Source organism: Malus sylvestris, chromosome 2, assembly GCF_916048215.2.
Source record: "Malus sylvestris chromosome 2, drMalSylv7.2, whole genome shotgun sequence".
Classification (NCBI taxonomy): Eukaryota; Viridiplantae; Streptophyta; class Magnoliopsida; order Rosales; family Rosaceae; genus Malus; species Malus sylvestris.
The window spans coordinates 10,796,731-10,822,110 of NC_062261.1; the positions used below are offsets into that span (position 1 = coordinate 10,796,731).

At 35.6% G+C, this 25,380-nt stretch overlaps 4 protein-coding genes across 12 annotated transcripts; 2 read left to right on the top strand and 2 right to left on the bottom strand.

Annotated features, from left to right (window-relative positions):
• Positions 1-352: 352 nt before the first annotated feature.
• On the bottom strand, positions 353-5,049 carry LOC126591185 (protein HYPER-SENSITIVITY-RELATED 4-like). The gene is made up of 3 exons (XM_050256780.1): positions 4,452-5,049; positions 3,448-4,078; positions 353-1,143 (listed from the first exon to the last, which is right to left on the bottom strand). The coding sequence occupies exons 1-3, from the start codon at positions 4,850-4,852 to the stop codon at positions 649-651; spliced, it is 1,527 nt and encodes a 508-aa protein (XP_050112737.1). The 5' UTR covers positions 4,853-5,049; the 3' UTR covers positions 353-648.
• A 7,994-nt stretch (positions 5,050-13,043) lies between these two features.
• On the bottom strand, positions 13,044-15,811 carry LOC126591178 (cytochrome P450 711A1-like). The gene is made up of 5 exons (XM_050256769.1): positions 15,545-15,811; positions 15,086-15,238; positions 13,993-14,785; positions 13,789-13,884; positions 13,044-13,714 (listed from the first exon to the last, which is right to left on the bottom strand). Exons 1-5 carry the CDS (start codon positions 15,772-15,774, stop codon positions 13,388-13,390), a joined length of 1,599 nt encoding a protein of 532 aa, XP_050112726.1. The 5' UTR covers positions 15,775-15,811; the 3' UTR covers positions 13,044-13,387.
• A 429-nt stretch (positions 15,812-16,240) lies between these two features.
• On the top strand, positions 16,241-21,948 carry LOC126591208 (putative serine/threonine-protein phosphatase PP2A-4 catalytic subunit). 8 transcript variants are annotated; one of them, XM_050256817.1, is made up of 12 exons: positions 16,243-16,507; positions 16,588-16,642; positions 16,937-17,057; positions 17,156-17,215; positions 17,896-17,957; positions 20,122-20,178; positions 20,310-20,393; positions 20,568-20,639; positions 20,772-20,820; positions 21,144-21,251; positions 21,543-21,609; positions 21,819-21,948. In XM_050256817.1, exons 2-10 carry the CDS (start codon positions 16,610-16,612, stop codon positions 21,164-21,166), a joined length of 561 nt encoding a protein of 186 aa, XP_050112774.1. In that variant the 5' UTR covers positions 16,243-16,507; positions 16,588-16,609; the 3' UTR covers positions 21,167-21,251; positions 21,543-21,609; positions 21,819-21,948. The 8 variants fall into 8 exon arrangements, with proteins under 8 accessions (XP_050112761.1, XP_050112774.1, XP_050112767.1 ...); XM_050256810.1 differs by having other exon boundaries at positions 21,839-21,948; XM_050256815.1 differs by having other exon boundaries at positions 21,546-21,609; positions 21,839-21,948.
• Positions 21,949-22,436: 488 nt separating this feature from the next.
• On the top strand, positions 22,437-24,439 carry LOC126591256 (probable pectinesterase 48). Of its 2 annotated transcripts, none has more exons than XM_050256854.1 (4): positions 22,437-22,534; positions 22,866-22,987; positions 23,073-23,197; positions 24,198-24,439. In XM_050256854.1, exons 1-4 carry the CDS (start codon positions 22,520-22,522, stop codon positions 24,281-24,283), a joined length of 348 nt encoding a protein of 115 aa, XP_050112811.1. In that variant the 5' UTR covers positions 22,437-22,519; the 3' UTR covers positions 24,284-24,439. The 2 variants fall into 2 exon arrangements, with proteins under 2 accessions (XP_050112811.1, XP_050112822.1); XM_050256865.1 differs by having other exon boundaries at positions 22,450-22,534; positions 22,870-22,987.
• Positions 24,440-25,380: the final 941 nt, after the last annotated feature.

The window sequence follows — 25,380 nt, forward strand, 5'->3', positions numbered from 1 at the left end:
TTTGAGCTCAATCCCTTCATAGAAATCGACCAATTTATCGCCTTTCCAGGGTTCTTTTCCTTGGGGCTCTTGCTAACTCTGATACTCTGCGTTGGAGCTGATTTTCGTGCACAAATTACTCTCCGCAGCTTCGTAGACTTGGTTGCGCAATATGGGCACCTGTGTACCCTGGTTGTATAGTAAAATCTCTTCAGTTCATGGTATATACGAGGGTTTTATAAAATAAAAAAAGTGATAATTTATGTACACTCTATATAATCTTTATTAATTTTGTCCCTCAGTTTTCCTTTTTATTTGTTTAGTCTAATAATTAGATTAAATAAATATAAAAGCAAATATCAACCCCAATTCATGAACTCCAATAAAGTTTATGATCACAGACAAAGACAAAAAAACACACATAATTTGGATAGCTCATCCAATCATGGTTAAGATATCATGCTTGCTAGCTCATCCAATCATGGTGAGAAATCATGCTTATTTGTCCCTTATGACAATACAAACGTAAACTAAAATAAAGCCTCATATGAGCTTATATATTTAGTTTACAAGAACTCAACAGTGTGTTGGAAGTGACACCACAAAGAAATTAATTAAGGGTTTGATTTCCAACTAATACAATTAAATAAATCTAACATTCATCACTAATTAATCATCTACTTTCTTGTTAATATCTTCATCATTATCTGCTTTCCTGCCCTTCATCTCACTCTTAGCTTCCTGAGAAACCCTACTTTCCTTTTCCTTAGCCTCTAGTTCTTGTTTCCTCTTAGCCTCAGCAGCTTCCTCATTTTCCTTTTTCTTCACCTTGAAAAATTCAATCAGGCCTTGCAGTGCAACGCCAGGCTCGTCGCTCTTGATCAGCTGCTCAGCCACTTCCGCCGGAGTTACTTGAACGGCTTCAATTTGTTCCTCAATCTCACTCAACAAAATGTGCTCCTTAATTCCAAGGTAATTGGAAACTAGAAGCCTAAAACCACATGGGGTACAATAGGACATGTGAACATGAACGTCCATGCGACCAGGGCGCACCAGTGCAGGGTCGAGCTTGTTCTTGTGATTGGTTGTGAACACGATAATTCTTTCATCGCCGCAACTCGACCAAAGGCCGTCGATGAAATTGAGCAATCCTGACAGCGTCACCTATTGCATACATGACTTCAATTAGCTTGGAAAATAATACATATGAATTTATGACAAACATGACAATGTCGACAATGTTTTATCACGTTTTGTATAGAGCTGAAATTTACTCCTGTTAATGGGCTCTAGCTACTTTGCCAAATATGTGATCAACAATGTCGATAATAATGTGAAGCAGTTATGATATTTTTTTGTACTTATTAGTTTAGTTTCCCGCAACTCATAATGTTAATGATAAACTCTTAAAGAATCAAACTACATTACAATTTTTTTTTTATTATTTATAGTGCAATAACAATTCGATGCAATAACAAAATAAATCAAAATGAGGCTTTAAGTGTGAGTATAAAATTGAATTTAAGTATCTACTAGTGTAAGAACCCTAAATCTTAATGTAAAATATGAATGGTAGATTCCATTTATGATTAAAGTATTATGTGTGAGACAATAAGAGCATCTCCAATGAGAGTCCCTACTTAGGAACTCCTACTATCACTTTTGAGGACTCATTTAAGAGTTTTAGAGGAATATTTGAGTCCCTAAAAGAATATTGTCTACAATGGAAATTCTTTAGGGAGTTTTAACGAAACACTCCCGGTATTGTTCACTTTTAACGAAAAATCGCATTTTTACCTTTTCCTGGTACTATTAACTACACCTTTATTTGTCATTTTTCATTAAAACTAAAAAAAAAAAAAAATTACTTTTTGTTAGTTTTCCTACTTCTTTATTGTATAATCTCTAAATATAGGGACTAAAATATTAAAAAATTATTAATCATTTCATTGAAATATTGTAACCATTGATAAAAATAAAAAAAAAAACTATCTCTACCATTAAGTCCCTATATGTAGTTTTCATATTTGAGATTTCTTTTAAGATATCTGGCGAGTCCCTATGTATTAAGATACTTTGAAAACTTCAATTCCGGCCCATTGGAAATCATTTGTTCCTATATTTAGGAACTATATTGTTGTAGGGACTCCATTGGAGATGCTCTAAGTATAGGAATGTGCTATCCACACACTCATTTTTACTTTTTACATATTTTTTAAATTTATAACAATCAAATTAAATGAATTTAAAAAAAAATCAAATGATAGAAATTAATAAATAGTGTATGAAAAGTAAAAAAAAAAAAATATATTTGCATAGCACACTCCTAAGTATATAGTGGAACATCACATCAAATGAAACTCAACTTGGAGGAAACGCAATTGCTTTTTATATGCATCGAAAGGAACTTTCTCTGAAGCTCCTGGAAAGTCTTTGTCTTTGGATGTTCGCATTGGTCAACAAATTCAATATTGATATGAACCGAGGCTGAGACTGAACCAGATATTGCCAAACCACTTCAACCCGGAAGAGATGGTTTTTATGTGCAATGTATATAATGCATATGACAAAAAAAGTCTGGTTTTTCACAAGATTATGGCATGTGCTGTCTCTGACTCGGTTTTCACGTTATTCTAATTAATTCGTTCTATGAATTTTTTCGGATTTCCTTTAATTTAATTTTATGCATTCGTGTAAGAGCACATTGCTAACTACATTTTTAATATAAGAGCATTTTCACTTACTATTATAATTGTGATGTATGCTTATATTAATGTTATTTATTTTATTTTATTGAATATTGCTCGACTATTTTATTATTTAAAGATTGACGGTAATTTTATTTTCCCCAACGACAAGTACCCTTTTAATACACTTTATTTTTTAATTTAAAGCGAAGAAAATTTTGTAGTGTCTTAGCAAGAGACAGAAGGGTTAAGAATACAAATAACATTATTTTATTCAAATAATGGCATCACAAAACACAAACTCATTTCTAGTAATGTGTCAAATACACCCTGACATGTATTCATAAAAAACTGATAAAAACATGGGAACTTTAACGAAAAGCACCCGGTACTGTTCACTTTAACGAAAAACCACATTTTTACACTAAAAAGTCAATCATGGTACTATTCATTTTACTCTTTATTTTGTCCTTATCATTAAAACTCAAAGTTTTCAAGCCCTTTTCATTAGTTTTCCTTAAAAACATACAAAAAAATGTTTTTGCACATGTATAATTTCAAAGTGGTACGATCGAGAGGAGGAATGACTATTTTCAGAAAAGGAGCAAAGTATATTTTTCTATATTTCCAATTCAAGTCCAATGAAAGACACTTTCCACACTTCAAACAAAATAAATAAAACAATATATAAGGGAGAAAATAGTGAACACCAAATTAAACACCTAGAACCAAAAAAAAAAAAAAGGGCATGCAGTACAAGAAGAAAAGACTTAATGCTAACCTGTTTCTCTTGGGACCCACGTGGGTCTGAAGCTCTATTGAGTCTGCCCTCAGCCATTCGATCTTGCAACTCAATGGTACAATCAATATCCTCCACCACCAATATCGACCTATTAGCCATTGCAATCAGCAACCTCCTAAGCTCCGAGTTGGACATCAACGCAGTGAGCTCCAAGTCATAGATATCAAAGTTCATGTAATTAGCCATTGCAGCAATCAAGCTTGATTTCCCGGTCCCCGGTGGACCATACAACAAGTAACCTCTCTTCCAAGCCTTCCCAACTTTTCTGTAATAATCCTTCCTCCTTGTGAACCTTTGAAGGTCTTGAAGAATGAAATTCTTGATCTCCGAGTCCAATGCCAGCGTGTCAAAGGTTGCCGGGTGATCGAGATTTGTGGAGGTCCATGTGTCGCCTGGGTTGTAGTACATGTGGTCAGATTGAAGTGTGAAGATTTTTAGGGTTTTCTTTTCTTGCTTCATGGACTTTGATTCTTTTACAATGTGTGGGAGGTAAGAGTTTAGCACCAAGTCTCTTTGTTTCTTGTGGAAGCTCAGCTCAAAGGATCTCACTTCTGATCTCAAAGTTGAGTTGAGGTCTCTAGGGTTGTGGAAGTTCTGGGATTCAACTTGCCTGTAACAAGGTATTAAATACCGAGATTTATTTTTTAGAGAAATATCGACAAACATATTAACAGAAAATTATCAGCACATTGGAAAAACGGTTTATATGTTGTCTAACAATGTTCTTGTACCAAACTTATGATTTAGGCAGACAAATATATTCAGGCAAAAATCAACTTGATCGATCACTGATCTAGATTGGTACAGTCAAACTTAAAATCTTATATTATAAAACACATGCTTAATGTTGTCAAACTGTAAATTCATTAGATCGCGCACATTCACTCAAGACTCAATTTGATCAAATATTTATCAAACAATATAAACAGTTTTATGCTATATTAGAGAAATTATGAAAAGATAATGGGAATTTCAGAACATGCCTGGATACCAATACCCAAGTGAATTTAACTCCACTAAAGTCGTCCACAATTTCTTGATTGCTTTCCATAGTGATGGTGAAGTTGTTTTCTTTCTCGGCCTTGCTGACTTTAAGTCTTCTCGTCCACGGGGAGACTTTGCCACCCAAGTAGATTTCTGCAGCCTCATATATCTGGTTGTTGACAAGGCCATCGAACTCTTCTATGACCATGGTGAGTTGTGACGAAAATCGACTAAAGAAGTTTCGGATGCCGGAGAAGAAGTAGTATTGGATTTCATGGGGGAGGAGGTCTTGAGCGATTGACCTTACTACCATTGCCGTGGCAGCCAGAGAGGCTGCCGTTGATAGAATTGTCTTGGCTGTTGCCAGTTTGGTTTCAGCTGAAGAAGAAGATGAAGCCATTCTGGAATGTGAACTGAAAGTTTGGTTTTGGTTAATTATATGTAATCTGTTTAGTATATTGATCTCAAATGTGGCTATCTCTATATATAGAAAATGTTCGAGTGAGAAATAGTGTGAATTGAGCTGATGAGGACGGCTGACTTCAACTCAAAACTATGAAGAGAACCTTCGCAGCTTCTTCCTTGAGGAGTGGATTTTACTTCAAAATTAAGACTTGGGGTTCTGGATATAAGGTGAAAGGAGTCAAAGGACTGAAATTAATTTTTTATTTTTTTAAGGGTCATTTTGGTTCTGGTTCCTAATCAACTAGTTGTTAGAATGCAATCTTATTTGTTTAAATAGTTTGATCAAGGTCTCTAGCATCATTTAAGGGATTTAATTCATGCACTTATGCATTTAATATCCCACAAATTATGAAATTTAAACAAATCCAAATAATATTGTTACAAATATAACAATTGCTTAAAAATCAATAATAGAGTAATTTGTTCTTCACCTAGTTCTAGCAAAAAAAAATGTATATATGTAATTATTAATATAGTTCAAGTAATAACTATTGATATATTTTAAAGCATAATTGTTGACCCTAAAAACTACCAAGCCTACGTGGTGCGCATGCCAAGTAATCTATGAGCTAACTATGTCATTCGGTTGAATGCGGTGCCAACTCGACGGCCAAGCTCGGCCGAGGAGTAAAATTTGTTGATGTTGCGTTGGGTGAGTTGCTGACTTCTCGATCTTGCGACTGCGGCCAATGAAGGAACACTCTCAGCCTTCGAGTTCTAGAGCCTAAAGACAAGGCTGCTAGTTCTGCGAAGTTCAATATCAAATTCGGCTCTCAAGGTGCCGAATGTAGTAACCTGGTAACACCTCATTTCGCCGAGAAAGTTGATGAGATGACCTCTGCCAATAAGGATTTGAAAATCCTTCTCGACCGAGACTTGGATAGATAGCCAGTCGACCTCGTCGCAGTGCTGTTTATCCAAACTGAAGGTGCTTCACGGTCGGCTGACTCTACGACAACAGTGTTGTTTATCCAAACTGAAGATGTATTGGCGGAAAAAGAAAATAAAAAATCTCAAGATGTTTGAGAAGTTTCACGTAGAGCGAGGGTTTGCACAGGGCAGTTTGTGTGTTAAGTTGGAGGTGGCTTTTCACGTTGCACATCGCCTCTGTATTTATAGAACTGAAGTTCTTGCTCTCCACGATCATATAATGTTGTAGAAACCGACTGAAACTCAAACTCGTAAAATGACTGATCCACGGCATAGGCGCTAAAGCCTATCTTCATATGGCTAACTTTTCAAAATAATAAAAGCCCATTCTGACTTATCTTACCATGACTAAAAACCTAGGCTAGCTAGGCTTTCCTATGTCATCATAACACCACCATCAAAAACCTAGCTTTTCTAGGTCTTGTCACATCATCATCACCCAAAGTCACCATTTCTTTACCCCATTGTCGTATGCAACCTGACCCTATGAATATTAAATTCATTTTTAATTATCACCATATTTAAATAGATAATAATCTGATCAGAATCCAATCCCCTCAGTAGTTTTCAAGTAACCTCATTTATCTAATGTTATGCATATCTGTTAATCAAAACTAATCCAAACCACACTTCCACATCAACTTGTGCCGCCTGTTTAGCTTGGAGATATATTATTTTCATAAGAAAATGTCAAGATAAATCATTATTAAAAGATAATGTTACTTTTAATATTAATAAAATTATCTTCACTTTTCTATATAGAGGTATGCTTACTCAACGGCCTCGATTGCTCGGGCAGATAGTGTAATTTTGGGTCCAAACAATAACATAACCACATATAATTAGCATGGGTACATTCATAAATATAGATACAAATTAAATTAAAAATATGGGTGCATTTTAAAATTCAAAACTATGGGTACATATAATTAGTATGGGTACGTTCATAAATATTGGTACAAATTAAATTAAAAATGTGGGTACATATGAAAATGATTAATAATTTTTTCATTTTTTAATTGACATATAATGACTTGTAAATAATTTAATATTCAAATAAAGACATGAAGAAAAGTAAAGGGATCTTGCTAAAAAAAATGAAAAATGAACAAGATTTCAATTAATGAGAAGAAGAAATGAGGAGGGGTGAGAACCTAATGGCTTGTAAATAATATAATGACAGAAAGACGTTAAAGGGTGGAGAATTCGGAGTCAAGTCGCACAATAGATAAATTATAATTATTTGATATTAAATATGTCTTCCATGAAATTCGTGAAAAAAAATTGATGATAAAATTCATTTCAGTAGTACTTCATCCACTGGAGAAAAGAATTGAAGAATTTAAAAAAAAAAAAAAAAAGAAGACTAGTACTTTTAATTGGTCAAAGTCTACAAGAACTTCTTGGTCGAGGCGTAGGCACTACGGTAAGTATGGTCCATATATTAAATTAGGTAAGGTATCAATTTAGTTCCTGAACTATCATTTCAATGAAAATTAGGTCATTGAATTATTTTTTTTCGGTAAATTAAGGCCCTACATTCATTAAAAATTGGTAATTTCATCCCTACTATTATATTCAAAGTTATTTTATCTAATTTTTCGTCAACTTAAGTCTTTTGACACACTTTAGAGTGTAATATCGTTCTTTTCACGCCTATAAGCCCTTAACATTTCATATTTGTTGCGAATCTAATGTCTCAATTACCCTCCAAAGTTAAACGAATGTAACATCTAATTTACCCTCTAAATTTAGCTCCATACACTATTTTTTTTTATATTTAAAATTACCAATCTACACTCCCATATGTATCACATGCAAGTAACATGATTTAAATCAACGAAAAATTGAATATAGTAGCTTCGAATATAATATTAGGGATGTAATTGGCAAATTTTTATAATTCAATGACTGCTTTTTCTGAAAAAATAATTGAGGGACCAAATTTTCACTCAAGTGATACTTCAGGGACTAAATTGACAGTTCACCCTATTAAATATGAATCTTCGTGGCATTAAACATGGATGTTAGTGGCTTCTCATCTATCAAAGTCATGCTTTGTACTATTTTAATTAGGCTGCATTGTAACTATAATATGTTATTAATTGTCTATCCTACCAATGTATTCTAACCTCCTATTTAAAGGGCTCCATATGTAAGGTTAAGTAGTGAACTGGTGAATTAAAAGTTAATCTAAGAAGATGGTGGTTTTTCTCCTTCTTAAACAAGCATTTGGCTAGGTCGTGTGAGCGAATTCACGATTAGTGATGTCAAGTGATTTTGTTGCCCCTAGTTAAGTAATTCCCAGGTTCTTATTCCCCATCTCCTCGGGACTCCCTTGGTTTTACTGCATCAGGTGAGAAAATGGGTTAAAATTTCGCTAAGAAATATTGTTCAGTTTCAAAAATAAAGTGTTCAGTTTAAGAAATAGTGATAGTATCAGTGTTCAGGCCGAGAAATAGTTGTAGTACCCACGTTCAGTTCAAGAAATAGTGTAGTACTATGTTCAATTTCAGAAATAGTCAATGTTAAGTTTTTAAGAACATAGTGAATGAGGGGGAGAGTGTGTGTGAGTTAGTTTTTTATTACTTTATTTTATTTTTATTATATTAATTTTTTGTTCTTTTCTTTAAAATTTAAGTCATTTTCATTAAAGTTTAAATCATTTTGATGAATAAATTTATTAGATGGCTTTTTGTTAATAAAAAAATTTGAAGAAACTCTTTTCATTAAAGCTCTGTAAAATTTAATGGAAGTTGATGTTCGAACAAACTCCATCCTCTTCCACATTCATTGACACATTATTATCTTTTCTAAAGTAGAAGATGAGCTGGCTACAGTCAATTCATTGCCATCCAATTTCACCTTATTTACAAGAAACCCATCAGATTTGGGTTGCTATTGGGACTGAGTTGTTTTGGACCGCTCATGATATTGTCCCTAGGCTTTCTCATTTGTTGGTGTGAGGCTGGCCCTTTAGGAGTCTAAATGACAATACTTCCCATCTGGGCTTCAAATCGCACAATGAGGATTGCAAGTTAAAGGGGTGCAGTCGTCATTTCGATCTTGGGGTTTCAGAATGATTGGGGTTAGGTTGTTCCCCATAATTTCGTTCTTCTTTGTTGAGCCTATGCCATCATAGAGAGACGGAGAGATAGAGACAGATAGTGTGACAACCTGTCCCAATTAATTATACGAGTTTTGAAACGAATACGTACTTTTGGTATTTTCAGTGAGGTGGAAAGTTTTTGTGAATGGGGATTTTTTTTGGGCCTTCAATGGTGTGCCCAAGATGGGGCCCACTCCTGTTTTGGTCCCCCGGTTCCCCTTTCTTCCTTGGTTACCATGTGGCAGCTCATCCCCTCTATTCTCTCCCTCGAGCTCATTGTCCCTCTTAATTCACTATCCATCTTGCACAACCCTCTCTCCCCCGAGAACCAACACACACACCCACACCTACCACCAGGGATGGGTTTCCTCTCTCTTTCATCCTTTCTGAAACACAGAGACTATTCGAGGATCCCCTTCGGCGAGCACCGTGGATTTCAGACTATTTCCTGACCGACTCCGGCCACTTCACGGCATGTCTCAGGTACGAACCTCTTCCTCTCCCTCGTAGCTTCAGTTATAGGGTTAGATCGTAAGGTCTAGTGGAGCACCAAATTCGATCGAAACTAGGGAAGATCTGATCTTCTGCCTCGCCGAAATTGGGTCAAACCTGACCCAAATCCCTTCAAATCGGATCCCCTAACCCCGAGTTTTGGGTCGGCTTTCAAGCCCAAAGCCCATGGAACCCCAAACCCAACCCATTAAACCAAAACCCAAAACCAAGCCTCTGGGCCGTGTTGACTCGGGCCTTCAGCCCAATGAACCTATGCCCAACCTTGCAGACTGGTACTCTTAAACCCAAGCCTTTAGGCCATAGAACTCAACCCAGTTGTGAAACCAAAGCCCACTGAACCCAAGCCTAGGACCCGAGCCCAGATCCGAAACAACTCGGTCAAATCCTAGAACCTAGGCTGCACGTGGGAGCGCATGAGGGCAGATCGATGCCGGCGCGTGGAGCACACACGCCTCCGCTAAAGGCATTGTGCTCTGCCGTCTACAGCGGTGTCGGTGACTTTTTCGGCCAACTTTCCAGCGACTTAAAATGGCGTGTGGCGGCGGGTAGCTGCTAGAGCCGCCCCCTTGCGGAGGCGCGTAGGGGAACCTGAGGTCCCCTTTATATTTTTCGACGTCCTGAATCCATTTATGACGTCCGTTTTCCGTGTTCAATCGTTATGATAGAGTTTTATTAATTTGACCATTTATGTGCTTAGGTGCGATTATTAGCGGCGATTTCGTTCTTCCTATTTCGCAGGGCTCTTCGATGATGGAGTATCTGTGAGTGGACCCCTTCTAAAATGCATGTTTTAATAGTAGAAATGCATATATGAAAAGCATGATTTAATGGTTACATTTTATGAAACGTTTTATGAGTAAATTAGATTTACACTTCATGATTATCATGCTTTACTGAGAATATTTTGGAATACCATACTTTATCGAATTTATATTCTTGGTAGTATATATGATGGATGACCATATACTATTTATGAACATGTTTTTACACCCTTTGTAATATATATGATGGATGACTATATACTATAAAGATGTTTTAAGATATATGTACGTATGTTGCAAAGATTATATTCAATGTTTTGTGCTTATCTAGTGGTCACTGTTCTGCCTACGAGCAATGATGCTTATAATTGGCCTAAGAGTCGGGTGATGTAGTGGCCTACAGGTCAAATGAAGATATTCATATATTTGGCCTACCGGTCGGGTGATGTAGGGGCCTCAGGTCAGAATATATTCATATATTTGGCTTACAGGTCGGCTGATGTAGGGGTCTACTGGTCGATTATGAGATTTAGCACATTATATACGATATATGTTTTATGAAAGGTTTTATGGCATGCTAGGGTTTTCGGAAAACCTATTACATATTATGCTATTGAGTTTTCATAAAACTTTAGGAGTTAGTACGTTATTGAATAACTATGTTAGTACTACTTATATATCAACTTGGTCCACTCATGTTTGGTTTTGCGCCCCCTCAGAACTTAGATTCGAGGAGTACAATCCCGGTGTCAAGGCACTCCCGCATCGGCATGTTCGAGTCATCTCGGCGTAGGACCCATTCCTTTGTTCATTCAAATTTATAGTATTCCTTTTTAGTGTCTTAGATTAGTTGTATGCTCTGAACACGTTCCTCAATTGCATAGTCATTATATTTAAATTCGTAACTTTTATTTATGTTTGTTATTTCCCATGCATGTTAGTATGGCTTCGTCATCTTCGGGTGTCGGCCAACACATGCCTACTCTGAGTATTTGAAGGATATCGGAATTGGGGGTGTCAAAGAGAGAAAGAGAGAGAGAGGGGAGCGGTAGGGGTCGGGATGTCAGTGCATTCTCTGTTGCATTTTCAGATAAGTGCCTTTTTAAATTACATTTTGTACCAAATTTTTACTTTTTTTTTATTGTTTCTTGCATTTATGGCTGTGTGCATGTGCTGATTGAAAGGTCAAAAAAAAATTGCAAATCTTTTTTCACTATTTGGTTAGGTTAGCCTTCTTTTTGTTTTAATCAATTTTGGGATTTTCTGGGTCTCTATATACTTGGTTGTTTCGGGGTTTTTCTTCCCATTCTCGGTCCTTCCCTGTCTGAAAATTTTTCCAGGGTTCTTTCCTTAACTTTTTTTTTTTTTTGCGTTTTCAATTTTTTGCATATGTGCTTTGCCATTCGTGTTTGATTACAATATTTATGCTTGTAATAAACCCTTTGAGTGTATTGTTAGCTTCTATTTAGAGTGTTGTTAGTTGTTGTTAAGTTGCTGCCATTTTTTGGTAATTAGTATTAAAAGTTTTTTATCTGTGATTTGAATTGGAACAAAATTAGTAAACACAATAGACTGATTTACAATCTATGATTTTCTGAAGAAAAAAAAAATCCATTTTTAAATTGAGCTCTGTTTTAAATTTTTTGTATTTGTGCCTGTGTATGTATATGTACATCTGTGTGTATGTGCATGCATGTGTATGTGTGTATGTATGTCTGTCCACGTGTAAAAAACCCTTTAACTAAACATGTTTTTACAAGTTTTAAACACTCACCTTTGTTAAAAAGTGCAGTTTATATGTGTGCATGTGTATAAGCATGTGTATAAATGTATGTGCAAGTATATGTATCAATATATACCTAAGTATATGTATAGCCATCTGTATATGTATATGTATATGTGTGTATGTACATGCATATGTATGCATGCATGCATCTCTGCGTGTGTGTGTGTGTGTGTGTATATATATATATGTATATATATATATGTATGTATGTATGTATATGTATGCATGCATCTATGTGTGTACATGTATATGAATGTATGCATGCATGCATGCATCTGTGTGTGTGTACATGTACGTAGATGTGTGTATATGTAAGGTTTAGGGTTTATGTAGTTTGTATCTGCTTCTCTCTGTGTGTGTGCGCACGCGCATATGTATGTATGCATGTATATATGCATCTGTGTGTGTAAAACCGTTTATGTGTGTGTGTGTGTGTAAAACCCTTTGACCTTTGAATGCGATGTTTTTATTTCGATTGTTTGAGAACGAGAAAACTAATTGTTCCTCTCTTTTTATGGATTGCAGGAAACATACCGCTGACTCGGGATTTTGCATTACAGGTTTCATTCACTAACCCTAAATTTTTAATGTTGTGCAACTATAACTTTTTGTAGCTTAATTATTTGTGTTGTACAAAATGTTTTTCATTTGGTGTTTATTTTGGACAACGATGCGATTAACTAGGATTCTTTCAAAAACCTTTAAAAAAAACGTTACTCCTTTAATTGTTTGTGGATTAATCTATGTTTCATTTTCCGTATGTGTTTTATCTTTTGCCGATGAATTTTAAAATTTGCCTTCATTATGTAAAAACAATATCTTTTATGGTTGCATCTTTTGTTGCCTCAAACTTCAAAATCCGCCCTTTTGATTCTGCATGCTCTTTGATGTACTTTAAATTCAGTTTAAGTGCAAGTTAAAATAGCCATATCGGTTAACTTTGGTCTTCGGTTATCAAATTATGTTGAATTATTTGTGTTTGCTTGTGTTTTTTTTTTTTTTTAAATTGGTTGAACTAAGATGTGCATTTTCTAGATTAATCTAATTGAAAATCCATTACGGAATAAGATCCCGCAGCATCGCGGGCAAGTTTTCTAGTTGATACAAATTTTGAAGAATGAAAGACGAAGACGTCGTCTTGGCATATCTAAATAGAGTAATGGCATTTCTTCCAAGATTTGGTAGCGACTTTACGTTTTGAGAAATTTTGGTTTCGCGAAATGATGGGCAAACCAGAACCGACTCCCAGCACAAACGTTTGGCATGGTCTCGACTCTCAACCGTACACAACTGAAGCCGTTCGGCAGCCAGGGCTAAGTAAACAAAGGATAAAAGATTGATGAGGCATGTTGAAGACTAATCAGTGCATGATCACCGCTTTACGACTCTAACCTTGACACCATTCTTGAAATTAAGAACAATGCCATACTCAAGTGCCAGAGGTTTCTCCATGTTGGGAGAGTGCCGGAATACATACTTCCGGTATAAATGAATCAGCGAGAGCTTTAATTCTTGTAGTGAAAATTTCTGACCAATGCATGCTCGTGGCCCGATTCCAAATGGTATAAAAGCATAAGGATGCCTTTGTTTCTCTTCGTTGCAATCTGGATCAAATCTCTCTGGCCTGAACGTGTCTGGTTCCGGAAAGTTGTTTGGATCTTTCGCTAAAACTCCGAGTGCTAGCCACACCCAAGTCCCCTGCTCCTCGAAAAAAGTTAGGCCCATAAAGTTTGCACTCATTTCCAATTCACATAGGAAAAGTAGAACAATACCTTTGGTAGAAGATAGCCTCCTATTTCGACTTCTCTAGATGTTTCTCTTGCAACCAATGGTGAAACCAAGTAAAACCTCATTGCCTCTTTAATAACCTGCATTTGAAAAACCACTAGGAAGGCATGATTATCCAGTAAATAAAGCCCTAGGAATTTCAAAGCTTTTACGAAAGTCTAAATTTATATGAAATTCGGAAGACATGCCTGATCAATATAAGGAAATTTGTGTTGAAGATCATAAGCAGTTGGCATCTGATCAGGAGGTCCAAATCCATCAATTTCCGCCAGCAACTTCCTCTCGACTTCTGGGTGTCCAGCTACCAAGTAGACAGTTGAAGACAATGTGAATGATGTAGTGGCTGATCCAGCTAGGAGATGCTCATAAGTAACCGCACTAATGTAGTCTTGAGTGAAGACATTCTTTGCAACAGTTTCCGACTCCCTCGCATTCATTATGAGTGACAAGAAGTCCTTTGAACCGCGTTCACTGTCTTTCATTCTTTTCACCACAATCTCATCAAGCCGGCCACTCAACTTCCGGTTTGTACGCTCAACCTTCCAGTCCATTGTCCCAGGAATTCTTTTCAAGACCTGCCTAAATGGCTCCTGCAGAATAGGGGCAAGTAATCCCAGTATAATTGAGAAGGAACCGGATAAGTCCATCTTAAGCTGAGTAGTGGAATAGATGTGTTGGTTAATAAAATCTGAGACTTGGTCATCGTCGTTGTTGTCTTTGCTGTCAATCTTGTCGATTGATTCGTTGATGGATTCCAGTTTAGAGAGGCCAAAGTTGACTCCGAATGCAGCTTGTCCTATTACATCAGTGGCCAACCTGAGGGAGAGGTTAGAAAAGGTAATATCTTCCGCTTCTTTGGAGGAGTCGAGCTTTTGAGTTGCAGACTCGATGAACGACTGCATTGTGGGCACAAGGCTGGCTAGGTGTGATGGCTGATACAACGATAATATAGTGTTTCGCATCGTCGACCATCTTGCATCCCTGCAGGATATACGTTTGAATTCCATCAGATTATTCAATAAATTTGATGACTACTGTAACTGATAGATACTCTACACTATATTTCACTTAGCCTTTCAATACAGTTTTAAAATTCTGTGGTCATATCTAATTGCGTCGTGTATCGCACTTTAGCCCACCTGTCAGTTTTTCTCGTATGTTTTGGGATCACATAACACAATTTAGTTGACCAAAGAATCTATGAACTGAATGGAAGGATCAAGGTTAAATAGGAGTATAAGTTTCGTAACCACTGTCGTATATAGCCCGTACAACAAATACCTGGTGAAGAAGAGACCCTTCTGATGGAGTGGGGAAGCTGCGATGGGAGACGGAATGCTTCTGTTGTTGATATCTTTGAAATTTTTTATTCCTACTTCTCTACAAAGCTCTGCATCTGCTACAATTATTAGTGGCTGTCTACCCATATGAAACCTGCCAAGATGTGTAGAATCAAAAACTTAATAGCTATACTATCGCCATACGCATGCGCGACCAGTTTTAACAAATTCACAACTAAAGTGACATGACTAAAATATACCGTTAATTACGAGATCCTATGTTTACCAACCATCATCCAGTCGAACCATACATTTCAATCATATAACGTATACGATTTTATGAAATTTCTGTGGAAAAAAATTGTAGAAAAGAAGACATAATTTTTTGTCGCAAAGGAGATTACAAATGCAAATCTGCTACATATATATATAAAATATACACACATGTATACATACTAACCTGAAAAGAGGGCCATATTGTTTGGCAAGAACTGAGAATACATCAGGACCATACTTTGCCAGCAAGGGAAGGTGTCCTAGCAAGGGGATAACTGGAGGGCCAGGTACCCTTCTCACCCTCCAGTAGGGCCCATACAAGTAACTCAAAACTCCTGCAAACATTGCCAACGCCGTGAAAAGGGTCGATGGTGATACCAGAAAACCATTGGTGAACAATAACTGCAGTTCCATGCTTGTTGCTGCCTATCAGTTTCTAAATCCTGATTACTCAAAGCGCTATGGTTGCTTAGTATTTGCTACTCTTCAAAAGATTCTTTGATGAACTCTTATAGAAGTATATGGTCCTTGTCGCTACAGATTGAAGATGCTATAACATTTAAGAAAATATTCTACTTGGCATAAGTACAAGTTTGGACTTATTCCACATAACCCCAATGTTTAATTTATTACACAAACATTTGATCTTTTGTGGTTGACGTTTCCTTCCTCGTTTTGTATTTTAATTCATTTGTCTTTTTGTAGATGTGAATCACTTATTTTAGGATGCCACAAGAAATGTTGGAATTACTTTAGTCTAAAGAAGGCTTTTCAATTGCACTGTACCAATGAACAGTGTTTTGAACCACATTTCGGTTTATTTACAAGATTGCCATCGTCCCTTCACTGCTGTTCAGATTGAAATTTCTATTTATTTACGAAATTGCCACCGCACTGTGTGCAATACTTTTCCGTCTGTTCCATCCTCTCTTTCATACCCTCTTTCTCTCCCGACTCTCTCTGTAAACATCCATCAAATCCCCCCATCCCTCCCTTTTCTCACTTTGTAACTTCCCTCAGATCCCTCACCGATTCTCTCTCTCGCCATTCTCAGTCTCGCCAGCCGCGAACTCCTTGACGGCTCGCCATTCTCACTCTGTATGTTCGGCTGAGAGAACTCATTCAACCGCAGAAACGAGGTGTGAAGGTGCGGACTTTACCAATTCTGCGCTTTCTTTTCCAATTAATATCTGAAAATTTACAATTTTAAAATTTTTGTTTTATCAGAAACGATCGGAGGAAGTGGGAAATGGCGAGTGCAGTGGACCCAATTTCATGGCAGGTTGGTTTAAAGCAGTTCCAAAATTTGCGATCGTTTTAGATATTTTTAGGTTTTTCTGATTTTTGAAAAAACCATGGTTAAGAGTAAATTCATTATAATTTAATTTTTATTGAATTCAGGTAACCATCTTCAGTTTTTCGGTTTGATTTAAAGGGATTTTTTAGGTAGAAAAGCTAGGGCTTTCCGGTGAGTTCTTCGGGTTGTACATCCGGGTGGCTTTAATTTGTTTAAATTTGGGGCTTTTGTGATTTGGGACTTATAAATGGTTTGAAATTTACGTTTTTCTAATTTCAGTACCCACTCAGAAGTTTGTACTGCCTCATCATTAGAACTGTTTCCTTTTGCTCTTCTTCACGAAACAAGGTTGCAGATCCACAGGCCATCAAGGTATGTCATTTAATTATATATTGTATATGTATGTATTGTATTATGCATGTGTGTGAATGCGTTTTTCTCTGTTAATCTGTATTGGTTTTCTTCTGATTTAGTTAATGGACTTTGTTTTTATTTCAGATAATTTGGTTCATGCTAAAGTTATTGAAAGTACGATGGCACCAGTGATCTTTCAAAAAGGTTGGTTCTTCTATATTTGTATCCCTTTGGTCGTTTTGAATGGACTTCCTGTATTCTTAGTGAAGCTAAATTGAATAGCTGTTTTTCGTATACTGTATTTGCTTTGTTAAATTAGTTCTTTTTTTGTTGAAAAATGTTATTTGGTTTTGCAGATCAAAGTTTTTCAACAAGAAAATTATCTGTCAAATTAAATTTATTGTTATAATTCTATATGTTCTTGGTTTGCATTTATTTTACTTGATTGTATTAGTGGTTGCTTTTGTTTTCATCCATCTACCAAAACTTTGCCTACACTGTCCATCTCTGTTCTCCGCCGTCCGTGACTGTAAGTCCTTTTTCTTTTTCCAGATTTTTCAATCCTTTTATGTTTCATTTTATGAAATCTTCATGTTTGTGCATATATATATGTGTATATATTGTTAGATATGGGATTGTAAGCAGTAGTGGATTAGTGTCAAATTGCACTTATTTAGTGGTTGGGGTGTAAGTAATGTGCTTATGCGTATGTGTTTGTTAGTTTTAATTAAGTTTTCTGCATTTAAAGAGTGGTTAAAGAAAAGTTGTATGTAATTGATTTTCTGCTATAATGTTTTGAATTCCTTATTTATATAGTTCTACATGTTCTTGGTTTGCATTTATTTTACTTGATTGTATTAGTGGTTGCTTTTGTTTTCACCCAGCTACGAAAACTTTGCCTACACTGTCCTACACTGTCCATCTCTGTTCTCCGCTATCCGTCACTGTAAGTCCTTTTTCCTTTTCGAGAATTTTCAATCCTTTTATGTTTCATTTTCTGAAATCTTCATTTTCAATGCATAAGCAAATCTGGGCTGAAATTCCTCTCTAGGGATTTTCGTTTGTAGTAGGATTGAATCGTTTAAATTCATCTTCATCATTGTATGAGAGTGGCCATTTTTTATGTTGTTGTCATCTTTCTTGATATCCTAATTGATTTGACTGGATTAATATGAACTTAGTAATGCATTCTGGCAGCAGTATGCATGTTAATTCAACCAGAGAGTTAAGGTTCTATCACACAACAGGAAACTGGATTGATACCTACTACCTGGCTATCAGTAAATGCTTAATAACAAATTTAGATAGATTATAAAGGTTCATGCATTCACAATCTCATTTTAAACTTGAAGGTAGTTGAGCTGAATATACTGAAAGATAGAGATGCGCGCACCGCTTTCATCATTTTAGTTATGAGAAAAATGTTTGAAAATAAAATATATTAATTTTTGGTTCGAATTATTTAATCCACATGAGAGCTATTGCCTTAAGGTCATGAGTTTTTTGTTGTAATTGGCGTTTCTTATGGGTCAACACAACACAAGCTTTACTAGAGCACGAGCTAATACTTTACTAGACTAAAGTAGAATGATTGTGTTTTCCAATTTGTCTGATTGTAATCAATCAATAATTTATTAAGCCAGTAGACTAAAGTAGAATGATTGTGTCTTCCAATTTACTAGAGCACTAGCAAACAATCAACTTTCTGAATCCCAATTTGTTTGCAGCGTGTCAGCAATGAATTAAAACAGTTTATGGTAGATAATCAATTGGAAACAGCTTCAAATGGGAAGTTGGGCTGAATTGGCACTTGATTGGGCTTTAGACTGAGAGAGTAATCTGGTACAATAGAGCCGATACTAACATCTGGTTCTGTCTAGACTCTAAATCACATCTTTGGTTGTCACATTTGAAACTTTGAATTCTTGAGTTTATACAAATTTTAATTCTCATTAGTTAATGCTTAACATTTGGCCTTTTGTTTAGAATAAAATCATTCCAATTTTTTGGTGTGTTTTTAGGGGGGATTTGGGATATGGTTTATGTTTGGCCTATGTGAGTGATCCCTGCTACAGGAATGACCTCTGTTAAATTTGATTTTCCTAAGCATTTCTTTTGTTTAATGTCAAAACTATTTATAAATCATATTTATAAGCAAGTGTTTATATTAGGAGGTGGTACGTTGACTAAGCTTTTAAATTAGAAGGTGGAGCTGTCTTTAAGGTTTAATGCAATAGATAAGTGGGTTAGATTTCTTAACTTTTAAATTGAATGTACCACTGATGTGGGTTTTTGACCTTCTATTGGATTTATCACTGGGTTAAAAATTCTAAAGAAATGCATGAACTTGGTGGTTATAATGATGTGTTTTGCTGTTAGGTTTGGGTATTGGCAATGTGGGTCAGATCCCATTTTCTGTGACACTGCAGGTTTCTGCCTTTGGGATTTGTGAAATAGGAAAAACGAATTTTGGGTGTCTGAGTCCAAGGCCATAAAAACCAAATCTTTCAACAAATTTATAGACCTTTGCAGAGTTATGATTAACAGAGATTTCGTGGAGTGCAGTATTTGAGTCTGTTTTTGGCTAAATGTGAACATTGTAATACATTGGTAAGGAGATGCCTTGAATTTTCCCTTATCTGGACAGTACTGAAATCAGTAATGTGAAACCTCCTTAGTTTACGTTCCATTGTTGGAGGAAACTCTATACAACTTTTGATTTGCCAAATAATCTGCATGCTGTGTAGGTGCTTTATAGTGCATGTAATCATATCAATATTTCTTGGGGATGGATGGAGGGTTGTGTGGGTATGCTAGGCTGATAGCATACTTTTTTGCTTCAAAACTGAGTTGCTATGGTGCTTCTTGGATTTCAGAACATTGGCTATGTTCTATGGTACACCAGCCTATACAATGTTATACGGAATAGGACCAAAATATTTGCTTTTTGAAAGCGCTAATGAGCAAGAAAATGGAAATCTGTATTGAAATGGAAGCATGTTCAATTTAATGTTTGTTAAAGGACCTTTTTTTTATTATGGTTTCTTCGGAGTTTATTTTTCATTCAGTGATGTAAATAATTTTCATCTTAATTTGTTTGTTTAATATAGGTAAGGGTGCTCTGCGAGAAGGCCAAGGAAATATTAATGGAAGAAAACAATGTCCAGGTGGACCTTTTTAGTTGCAAGTTTCTGTTTCATGTCTTTCTTTGTATTGTTTCATACAGGTTTTGGACCTATAAAGATTTGGGCATGTCATGAGGTAAATGAATAACCATTTTGGGTTTTATGTGTTGCAGCCTGTAAAAAGCCATGTAACTATCTGTGGTGATATTCATGGACAATTCCATGATCTGGCGGAGCTTTTCCACATTGGAGGAAAGGTATTGTTCTGATTTGGGCTATTTAATTTATCGTATGTGTTCTTCAAGGTTGTTAATTGGTTGCTGCTTATTGGTGATGTTTTCTCTTTCTTATTTTGTAGTTTTCTGGTTTGTTCTGCTGGATGGTTCACTTTCCAAAAATAACATTAATTTCCTGTTGCAATTTTTTTGCAGTGCCCAGAAACAAACTATTTGTTTATGGGAGATTATGTGGACCGTGGCTATTATTCAGTTGAAATAGTGACTGTAAGTATTGAATATTTTTATTTCTACTTCTTATCTTTCAATTAGTTAAGCTATAATTTTAGGGTTCTCCTTCTGGCACTAAGATAAATGTATTTTGGAAACTCTGTGTAATGATTTGGTTTGATTATTTAGGGTTTTGATCAATGGCAAGCCCAAAAGGCCTTACTATCTGCCTCTGGAGGTATGCCAGTTTCTTTTGATTTTCATATTATTCTTTCTTAGACTCTTAGTCTTATCTTTTTGGAACTCCTTTGTCTGATATCTAGATTTGTGCTTCCCCATGGGGTTTCTCTTGGTGTTTTAGCTTTGTTCATTTGTTTCGCTTCAACGGTATACAAAAGCATTATCTTCAAAGCAGAGGGCATCCTTAGTTGAAAAATTAAGGCAGAAGCCTCAGGAAAGAATAAGAACTATGACTGATATAGGTTTGCAGGTCATGAAAGGTTTAGTTTCTTTACCACATATTGTAATAATTCTTCTTGCTCATTTGATTTACTATTGCAGGCTATGAAAAAATACCAGTATGATGATGATCCTGTGCTTGCTACATGTGGTATTTCTATAAATAAGGACTTGACTCAGGTAAAGGGCGGTGTTCTTGAGACTCCGAAGGTAAACTGTCACTTTATCTATGGGCTCTGCGGGGTTTTTTTGGGGGGGATTTGCGACTTGGATATTTCAAATGAGCTCAATGTGGCTCATAGGTTGCATCGAATGCACAAATGAGCTCAATATGGCTCATCGGTTATAGAGAATTAGAATTTGCAACTTGGATATTTCAAATGACTAACAATTTAACTTTTCTTCCTTGTCAATTTTAGTGCTTTTTCTTTTCTTATTACTTTTAGGAGTTCATTTTTGAGATATATTATGACTAACAAACTTGAATTTTTTGCTATTTAGTAGTGAATTTGTAGCACAGTGGAAATATGTGGAATGAGGGCGATGTCTTCTACTTGCTCACCCAAAGGTTCCAATTTTTTGCATTCTTTTGGGTTTTTTTTTTAATTTTATTTATGAAATTTGATGACTAATTTTTAAATAATGAGAAATTAGTTCTTCGATGTGAAATGTTCATTTTTCAGTGTTTCTATTAAAACAATGAAATCTTAATCTTCTATCAAATGGGCTGTAATTTCAAATGTTTTAATGTAAACTGTTCACTGATTATGGTTGTAGTGGGTTGGTCTGAATTGTAGGATTATTAAGGTCTGGAAAAGTTGTAGCCTGAGATGGACCAACTATCAGAGGCCAAACTTGAAGAGAGGTCTTTTATCATAATATGAGGAGAAGATATGTGGATGAAGAGGTGAGTGAGAGAAATGGTGAGGTTTTATTTTCTGATTTGGATTTTGAAATTGAGTAATTTTCTGATTTGTGTCTTTTGAGTAGGTGTGGGATTTAGTTTCATGCCAGGGGTTGTAATGGGTGGATTGGATGTAAAACTTTCTTTTCGAATTTCAATCCCCCCTAAATCTCTTCATTCCAACCAAACATTTGAGGATTTGGTTTTAATTGTTTGTTTGGACTTTTGAGCTTTTGACCAATTATTTGGATGCTAGGAAAATTTACATGCTATTTGGATACTAGGAATATTCATGGAACGCAAACAAGATTGTTTTCATAATTTTTTGAGAAATGTGGAATTTCGTTTCAGATGGTAGTGACTATTTTTCAAAATCCTATAATCTGATCGAAGTTCTGAATTTCTATTAAGATCAATATTAGTTGTTTTTGGTTCAAGAAATTCCAACATTCTTTGTTGGTCCTTGAAATTTTCATTAGCATTGAGTATAGTGGTTGTTGGGGCAGGTGTGCATGGAAGATGAGAAGACGATCTTCATGTCCCTCGAAACTTCGGGAAGCTCGATGATTCGTCTATGTTTCGCAAACAGGTTTGTTCATTTTCTAAATGTTAATATTTAGTGTATTTACACTCAGGTGTTGAGCCATACGTATATAGATGTATGCATGTTATTTGTTTTCCCCATAATTTTCATATAATTTATGAAGAATGTATACGAACGACAACGATTGAGTGGATTATGCAAGTCTCACCATATAAATTGTAAATTCCACATGATTGTTCTCCTTCCCCCTCTCAAAACATAGTTTGGGTGGATTAATTAAGATATGTGTAGTTAATCTTTTTGTTTGTCTACAAGTCCTGGTTTCGAACTTTTGATGCTTGGTGACTAACAATGTAACATATAATTAATGGGGCAGGCAGTGACACATTTGGGCAGGGCTTGGAGAGGCAGACCCCATATGGTGTATGCCTACACCAACATGACCAAGGTGGTTAGCCCTGCCGGCTGGAACAACGATAACCACCCTGAATGTAACAAGTAAGCAGATTATGTCATTTAAAACATGATTAAGCATTTTCATATAATTAGTTTTGAGAGTTAATAATATAATTTGAAATTGCAGCAATGTGGCCTGTGAAGAGTACAAGCGCATGGGTCCAGGTTCAAGAACATATAATGAGAGAAATTTGAGCAAAGAACTGACTAACAAACAAGTCAAGTTTTTCATTAGCCTTGGATATATTCAGGGTATAGTTGCTTCCTCCTCCAAATCCAAAAGTGTAGTTATATATATATATGTTACATATATACACTACTAATTTTGTTAGTACTAGGGAAATAGTTGATTTTTCTACGTGCACATATACATACATACATATATATATATATATATATATAGATATAGATATGGGTTCGATTAAAAAATTCTGTCGATTGAAAATGATACTTTATGTTATCATTTACTTGGTAGATGTTTCATTTTGAAAATAAAAGATAGACTATACTTGGAACAAAATTCTTGAGACTGTTGAGGTGCCTTTGGATGCGAACTTGGTTCTTAGAGACTGTTTTGCATTGCTTCTTTCCTTACCATGTTATATGATATGGACATAATTTCTTATTTATCGTTTTGAAGTTTTTCTGGACCCTTGACTTTTTAACGTGCAAGTCATCAAGAGAAAATCAAGAATGTAAGCCATAATTACTGTAAAAAATTCCCCCCTCTATCTAACTCTAACTCTCCCCCCCTCCTGCAGTTTTGATATGCTTATAACTGAGTAAAATTAGTTAAATTCACCCCTTCATTATTGTAGCTTCAAGTAGTTTGAGCTGTTGCTATTCCAGAAAGGCTGCTGCAAATCTTCCTATTTATGTCTGTTGGCATTACCGCCTCAGTATGTTGGTTTATTAAACTTGGTCAAGCAGGCCTTTTGTCTTAATTGGGATTTAGTTTGGTACTGTCATACTAATTTCCATTGTTTATAATAGTTAAAAAACCAAAAGTGCTTTCTTTTGATTATTTTCTAATATGTTTTAGCCAGTTGACAATCCTAAAAGATTTACTTAGGCACGCATCAAATTGTGTATTATTATACATGTACCTAAGATATAATGCTAGGTATATTATTATAGTTGTCTCATATTATATAAAAAAAAATTAAAGTACTCTCTTTCTCTGCATGAAAACTATCTATTTCATCATGCATTTTTTAGTTAAGCTACTATGTTTTTGTAATTGTTTTGACAGAGGAGGAGGAACTGAGGCTAAAGTACCTCCAATTTGTTCAAGAGGACGCTCATGCCGCAGTTTGCTTCACAAACTTTTACTGTTAGCTTCTATACAGTATGTTGTATGTTTCGGGATATCTTTACATCTTAATTTCTACTCTCAGGTTTTTGAAAGTTTGTAATTTTACTTGCTATTGCTACTTGATTATAAAAATGTAAAACAAAATCTGTACGTGATTTATAAATTTGTATTTGATTTTAGATGTTTTTCCAGTGTAAGGCATATGTTGCACATGCATGTAAATGGTACAAATTGTTTTGGTTTTGGACAATAAGCTTTTGAGTTTTACAACCCTTGCAATGGGATTGTGACTCCAACAAATTTAGTGTTGGGGGATAAAGTTTGGTTCTTAATACATAATATAACAAAGGCCTAGAAACCTTCAAGGAATATGCAAATGTTTTTTGCGCATCTTGGCCTGCAGTTTGTGTGAAGGGGCATTAGTGTGTTATCTGCATTGGTGCATTTGAGGGTGTGATTCTGTTTTTTACCTCCTTTTTAGGTTTGAACATCTGTGCTTGACAACTTAGCTGCTCAAACAAGAACAGAACACTTTTGCAGTTTTTGGTAAGTGCTAAAATAGGTGCCTAGCCTGTAGGACATATTTTGCCGTCTTAATTGCAGGGGCAAAATATGTGTGAATTGCATGTTGCTTCTGTTTCTTCTGTTTCATATGGAAACAGGGCTTCTGCATATTATTGGCTTTGAACATTTGTGCTTGGAAAATTAGCTACTTGAACAAGTACTGAACACTTTCTATATTTTTTATTAGTTGCTGAAGCAAAATATGTGTGAACTTCATGTTGCTTTTGTTTCTTATGGAAACAGAACTTTTTTGGCAACGATGTCTTTGTGATCAAGAATGTTCAGTTTCTTCCTACTAATTGTGCAATGTCTTTACATGTTAGCTCAATTGAATGTATATAAAAGCCAAGCTGCTTATCTTATTGACCTCATTTACTCATGTGTCTCTCTGTTCATTCATGATTGTGTTGAATTTATTCAGGATAAATGTGTCTTAGTCATGCACTTACGCTTGAAACAGTGGTTCCCGCTGCAACGCGTGGGCTTATTTTCTAGTTCTATCTAAATTTGTCTTTACAAATCAAGTGAAAATTACCAAGCATTCGAATATGATATA